This window comes from Nerophis ophidion, linkage group LG23, assembly GCF_033978795.1.
Source record: "Nerophis ophidion isolate RoL-2023_Sa linkage group LG23, RoL_Noph_v1.0, whole genome shotgun sequence".
Taxonomy (NCBI): domain Eukaryota; kingdom Metazoa; phylum Chordata; class Actinopteri; order Syngnathiformes; family Syngnathidae; genus Nerophis; species Nerophis ophidion.
In genome coordinates this window covers 24,362,862-24,370,152 of record NC_084633.1, presented here as the reverse complement: position 1 = coordinate 24,370,152, position 7,291 = coordinate 24,362,862, and the positions used below count along the sequence as shown (strand labels likewise).

At 47.4% G+C, this 7,291-nt stretch overlaps 1 protein-coding gene across 2 annotated transcripts in view; it reads right to left on the bottom strand.

Annotated features, from left to right (window-relative positions):
- rabep2 (rabaptin, RAB GTPase binding effector protein 2) overlaps nt 1-7,291 on the bottom strand; it is a 40,393-nt gene that overhangs the window by 6,691 nt on the left and 26,411 nt on the right. Inside the window, exons 2-3 of one of the 2 annotated variants that reach the window (XM_061885312.1) lie at nt 1,845-1,961; nt 1-128 (exon numbers count right to left, since the gene is read on the bottom strand). The exon at nt 1-128 is cut by the window's left edge and continues 6,691 nt beyond it. Coding sequence is in view for 1 of the 2 variants with exons in the window: in XM_061885311.1 (XP_061741295.1) it covers nt 5,988-6,266 (279 nt within the window). In the remaining variant the exon portion in view is untranslated. Of the gene's footprint in view, nt 129-1,844; nt 1,962-5,526; nt 6,267-7,291 lie in introns of those variants that run through there. The other variant, XM_061885311.1, reaches the window with a different exon arrangement.

Here is a 7,291-nt window from a genome sequence, read left to right as displayed (position 1 = left end):
TGTTTACTTGTGCCGACCAGCAGTCAGGAGACCTCTGCAGGCGGCGGATCAGGGACATGAATTCTCTCCTCCAAGATTTCTGTGACTTTCTCCAAAGATTCTGCTTGCCTGATTAACTCTAGTTTGACCTGTGACAGAAAACACAAGAATGTTATTCAGAAAAAATGTTCATCATTACTACCATCTTTTTTTTGTTCGCCCTCTCTCTAATAGCGAGCTAACAGCGATCTTGTCAACAAAATTGACAAGATCTTGGGTTAGGGGGAACCTGCTGTCGTGACGAAGCGGTTGTTGCTGGACACACGACGGACTCTTGGGAGAAGAAGGAGTGCCGCGTGCCTGGCGACCCTTTTCTGTCAAGGACGTGAAGATATCTACCTATTCGGAATTATGACAACAGGACAATTGCTGATTGGAATAAGCGTTGCTCTGGTGTGTCGACAAATTTGAAGTTGCTGGCAGTCTTCAAAGTACCCCAAAGCTGCCACAAATGATTGGAGGATGCGGGAAGAACTGTGGATTACATCGGACTATACCCCGCAGGTTTGAGGACCTGTCATAGACAATTTAGAGCAATTTAAAGCAAATTTTATTTTCACTCGCATACAAATCATTCTATCTTGGAGTGTTTCCCTGGCTTCGAGACTCTCCTGTAGGTCACTGCAATGAAGACACAACAAACTCCCTTCTTGTCTCTCATGGACACACACACCTGTTGTTGTTGACTTTGGACTAGCGACTGCACAATACACCAAGGCCGCGGAACGGAGACATACTACGGGCTTACACACACACACACAAACACACCCACAAAAAAATATACGCCACACATACACCCCCCCCTCGACGCAAATCCCGTAGGGGTGATGAATGGATGGTCAGCGCCTGAGAGCTGCGGCCTACCACCTTGACCTTGAACTACCTTTCCTCTGTTGCTAGATATCTCGAGATGTATGTTGTAATATGTATATGTGCTTTGCTATGGAGGTTTTTTGCCACTCCAGACTGGGCCCCCTTAGGACCCCAGTCTAGATTGTATTCTTTTACTCATCCTTCCCCAGCGTTTACCTTTTTCGCATCTTTTAAGGGGCGCCTTAAGGCGACCCATCAGCGTTCTTGTTCTGTAACCCTGTACACTGTTTTTTTGTCTAATTTTGAACAGGTTTGTGCTGACAACAAAGTTTCGTTGTACTTGTGCAATGACAATAAAGACCTATTCTATCCTAACTTTTTTTGTAGCAAATATTACAAGTATACATTTCAGAGTCATATTTTGTTACTTGATGCCTGCTATCATTATCATGCTAACTTAAGCATGTTAGCATGCTAACTTTTTTTTAGCCAATTTTATAAGTATACACCTCAGAGTCATTTTTTGTTACTTGATGACTGCTATCATAATCATGCGAACTTAAGCATGTTAGCATGCTAACGTTAGCACGACAGCATGCAAACTTTTTTTTAGCAAATTTTACAGGTGTACACCTCAGTCATATTTTTTTACTTGATGCACGCCAACATTATCATGCTAACTTAAGCATGTTAGCATGGTATACACCTCAGGGTTACTTGACCCACGCTAATGTTAACATGCTAGCTTTTGGGCAAATTTTTCCAGTGTACACTTAAGTAATATTTGAGTAATTGACACATAACGTTGGCAACCTATGTTTTTTTCCAGCTCATTCCACAGTCCTATTTTTTGACTACTCGATGCTACCCAGCTAGCATGCTAACTGTTAGTGTTTTAGTTCGCCATCGTCTTTGCATCATTCCCAGTATATTTCTCCCCAAACTGCACATGAGTGAAGTGTGTTAACGCGCACCTTTCAAGACATTCTCACCTGCAGAGACTGCGAGAGCTGCACAAAGTCTCTCTGGACCGTTTGGCTGGTGTCCACCTGAGAGCGCAGGCTGATCACTTGGCTGCGCAGCTCCAGACACTGCTGCTGTAGGACCACCTGGAAACATCATCGGTGCTCCTCTTAGACAAGGGTTTCTTACTGGTCTTGTATAATTTTCATTGTTATTCTCATTATCAGGGATGTTTCCATGTATACAAATATAAATACAGTTTATATGTATATATCTATCCATCCATTCATACATTTTCTACTGTTTATTCCCTTTGGGTTCGCGGGGGGCGCTGGTACCTATCTCAGCTACAATCCGGCGGAAGGCGGTGTACACTTTGGACAAGTCGCTACCTCATCGCAGGGCCAACACAGATAGACAGACAACATTCACACTCACACACTAGGGCCAATTTATTGTTGCCAATCAACCTATCCCCAGGTGCATGTCTTTGGAAGTGGGAGGAAGCCGGAGTACCCGGAGGGAACCCACGCAGTCACAGGGAGGAAATGCAAACTCCACGCAGAAAGATCCCGAGCCCGGGATTGAACCCAGGACTACGGAGGACCTTCTTATTGTGAGGCAAACGCACTAACCCCTCTTCCATATATATATATATATATATATATGTGTGTGTGTGTTTCCCTGCTTTTCAGGTGATTTTTTAAAAAATCCCCTGTGGTGACTTTCTTTACCACAACGGATCAATACAGCGTCCGCATTACTGAAGACGCCTGTCGATCTCATGATCAACTCTTCCCTCACTCGTGAACAAGACACAGAGGTACTTGAACTCCTCTACTTGAGGCAGGGTCTCCTCCCCAACCCGGAGATGGCACTCCATCCTTTTCCGGGCGAGAACCATGGTCTCGGACTTGGAGGTGCTAATTCTCATCCCAGTTGCTTTACACTGGGCTACGAACCTATCCAGTGAGAGCTGAAGATCCGGGCCAGATGAAGCCATCACGACCACATCTCTGTAAAAAGCAGAGATCTAATCCTGCAGCCACCAAACCGCCCTGACTGCGCCTAGAAATTATGTCCATACAAGTTATGAACACCATCGGTGACAAAGGGCAGCTTTGGCGGAGTCCAACCCTCACTGGAAACGGGTCCGACTTACTGCCGGCAACGCGGACCAAGCTCTGACACTGATCGTGCAGGTTTTGGACCGCCACAATCAGTTGGATACCCCATACTCTCTGGGCACTCCCCACAGGACTTCCAGAGAGACACGGTCGAATGCCTTCTCCAAGTCAACAAAGCACATGTAGACTGGTTGGGCATACTCCCATGCACCCTCAAGGACCGTGCCAAGAGTATAGAGCTGGTCCAAAGTTCCACGATCAGGACGAAAACTACACTGTTCCTCCTGAATCCGAGGTTCGACTATCTGGCGTAGCCTCCGCTCCAGTACGCCTGAATAGACCTTACCGGGAAGGCTGAGGAGTGTGACCCCATGATAGTTGGAACACACCCTTCGGTTCCCCTTCTTAAAGAGAGGAACAACCACCCCGGTCTGCCAATCCAGAGGTACTGCCCCTGATGTCCACGCTATGTTGCAGAGTCTTGTTAACTAAGTCAGCCCCACAGCATCCAGAGCCTTAAGGAACTTCGTGCAGATCTCATCCACCACCCCCGGGGCCTTGCCACCGAGGAGCTTTTTAACTACCTCTGCAACCTCAGGCCCCGAAATAGGAGAGCCCACCACAGATTCTCCAGGCACTGCTTCCCCAAAGGACGACTTGTTGGTGGGATTGAGGAGGTCTTTGAAGTATTCCCTCCACCGATCCACAACAGGTCAGCAAAACACCATCCTCACCATACACAGTGTTAATAGTGCACTGCTTCCCATTCCTGAGGCGGCGGATTGTGTTCCAGAATCGTTTCAAAGCCTATGAGCCAAAAGAACCCGATAGGACTCTTTCTTCAGCTTGACGACGTCCCTCTCCGCTGGTTTCCACCAGCGCGTTCTAGGATTACCACCATGACAGGCACCAACTACCTTGCGGCCACAGCTCCAATCAGCCGCCTCGACAATAGATGTGTCCACTTAGACTCAATGTCCAGCACCTTCCTCATGACATGTTCAAAGTTCTTCCGGAGGTGGGAAACTCTCTGACAGGAGACTCTGCTAGACTTTCCCAGCAGACTATCACAATGCGTTTCGGCCTGCCAGGTCTGTCCGGCATCCTCCCCCACCATCGCAGCCAACTCACCAACAGGTGGTGATCGGTAAAAAGCTCCGCCCCTCTCTTCACCCGAGTGTCCAAAACATGAGGCCACAAATCTGATGACACAACTACAAAGTCGATCATGGAACTGCAGCCAAGGGTGTCCTGGTACCAAGTGCACATATGGACACCCTTATGTTTGAACATGGTGTTTGTTATGGACAATCTGTAACGAGCACTAAAGTCCAATAACAAAACACCACTCGGGTTTAGATCCGGACGGCCATTCTTCCCAATCACGCCTCTCCAGGTTTCACTGTCCTTGCCAACGTGAGCATTGAAGTCCCCCAGTAGAACAAGGGAATCACCCGGGGGAGCAACTTTCCAGTACTCCCTCAATTGTATCCAAAAAGGGAGGGGTAGTCTGTTTGATGCGTAAGCACAAACAACAGTCAGGACCCATTCCCCCACCCGGAGGCGGAGGGAAGCTACCCTCTCGTCCACTGGGTTGAACTCCAACGTGCAGGCTTTGAGCTGGGGGGCAACAAAAATTTCCACCCCAGCCTATCGCCTCACACTGCGTCCAATGCCAGTGTGGAAGGGAGTCAATAGCTCAGGCTCCTTACCCCCCAGCAAGGTGACATTCTACGTCCCAAGAGCTATCTTATTTAGCCGAGGATCGGACCGACAAGTGCCCTGCCTTTGGCTGCCGCCCAGCTCACATTGTACCCGACCTCCATGGCCCCTCCCATGAATGGTGAGCCCAATGGTAGGGGCACCCATGTTGCCTCATCGGGCTGTGCCCGGCCGGGCCCCAGTGACCCCCATCCGGGCGAGGCAAATCTGAGTCTCTGTTCTTGTATTTCCATTGAGGTCTTCGACCTAACGTACACAGGGCTTCACGGTGGCAGAGGGGTTAGTGCGTCTGCCTCATAATACGGAGGTCCTGAATAGTCTGGGGTTCAATCCCGGGCTCGGGATCTTTCTGTGTGGAGTTTGCATGTTCTCCCCGTGAATGCGTGGGTTCCATCCGGTTACTCCGGCTTCCTATCACTTCCAAAGACATGCACCTGGGGATAGGTTGATTGGCAACACTAAATTGGCCCTAATGTGTGAATGTGAGTGTGAATGTTGTCTATCTGTGTTGGTCCTGCGATGAGGTGGCGACTTGTCCAGGGTGTACGCTGCCTTCCACCCGATTGTAGCATATATACATACATATATATACATATATATATATATATATATATATATATATATACATACACATATATATACATAAAAAATACATACATATATATATATATACACACATAGATATATATATACATATACACACATATGTATATATATATAAATATATAAAATACACACACATATACATACATACATACATATATATATATATATATATATATATATATATATATATATATATATATATATATATATATATATATATATATATATATATATATATATATATATATATCTAGTGGAGATCCCCGTCCTGGTCCTCCGTTTAAGTGCCGTACACACCACACCTTGTTTCAGTGGTTCACACACTTTTTATTCTTTTGACTTTTTGGTCACAGACTTTCACAGCTTTTCAGCTCAATATTACAGGTATTTTGTCTCCTCTCTCTCCATCTGGCTCTCACTCCATTCGCCACCCCCTCATGGTTTCCAACGCTGCTAATAAAGCAAACAGGTGATTAGATAACTCGTCCCAGCTGAGGTATCTGCTCACCTGATTGCTGCTTCACGACCGGCAGCCGCACATGCTCCGCCCGCAGGGGACGCGTAGGACACGCCCCTCTCCACATGCCTCCACCGCCCGATTCAGGCCGGGCAATCGTCCGGCCGCGGCCATTCCACTCCCCCCTCCCCTGGGCAAGAGAGGAAGTCGGCCACGGCCATCTGACTCCCCGGCCTGTGGACAACCCGGAAGTTATAAGGCTATAGCGCAAGGTACCACCGGGTGATCCTCGCGTTGGTATCCCTCATGCGGTGGAGCCACTGGAGCGGTTTGTGGTCCGAATAAAGGCTGAAGGGGCGCCCCAACATGTAGTAATGGAGGGCCCCGATCGCCCACCGGATGGCGAGGCACTCCCTCTCCACCGTGCTGTACCTCGCCTCCCAGTCCCGCAGTTTACGGCTGAGATATAATACGTGGCAGTCGACCCCCTCCACCTGCTGGGGCAGTACCGCTCGCAGCCCCCGACTCGACGCGTCCGCCTGCAGACAGAAAGGGATTTCAAAATTAGGCATGTGCAGCACCGGCTCCTCACAAAGTGCTTTTTTCACCTTCTCAAATCCCTGCTGACACTGCTTCGTCCAGTGGACCAGTAAGGGAGCACCCTTTCGGGTGAGGTCAGTTAATGGACCAGTCCAATTCGCGAACCGCGGAATGAACCTCCTGTAGTACCCTGCTAGTCCCAAGAACTGCCTCAACTCTCTTTTTTGTCTTGGGAGGTGGACAGGCCGCGAACGCCGCTGTTTTGTCCGTAATATAATCGCTTACCTGCAGTGATTTCTCCAGATTCTCTGAACCTTTTGATGATTTTACGGACCGTAGATGGCAAAATCCCTAAATTCCTTGCAATAGGTCGTTGAGAAATGTTGTTCCAAAGCTGTTCAACAATTTGCTTAGAAAGTGGTGACCCTCGCCCCATCCTTTCATGGAAGCTGCTTTTATACCCAATCATGGCACCCACCATTTCCCAATTAGCCTGCACACCTGTGGGATGTTCCAAATAAGTGTTTTTTGAGCATTCCTCAACTTTATCAATATTTATTGCAACCTTTCCCAACTTCTTTGTCACGTGTTGCTGGCATCAAATTCCAAAGTTAATGATTATTTGCAAACCAAAAAATGTTTATCAGGTTGAACATCAAATATGTTGTCTTTGTAGCATATTATACTGAATATGGATTGAAAATGATTTGCAAATTATTGTATTCCGTTTATATTTACATCTAACACAATTTCCCAACTCAGGGTTGAAAATGATTTGCAAATCATTGTATTCCGTTAATATTTACATATAACACAATTTCCCAACTCAAATGGAAACAGGGTTTGTATATATATCCATCCATTCATCCATTTTCTACTGCTTATTCCCTTTGGGTTCGCGGGGGTCCCTGGTGCCTATCTCAGCTACAATCGGGCGGGAGGCGGTGTATACCCTGGACAAGTCGCCACCTCATCGCAGGGCCAACACAGATAGACAGACACCATTCACACTCACATTCACACA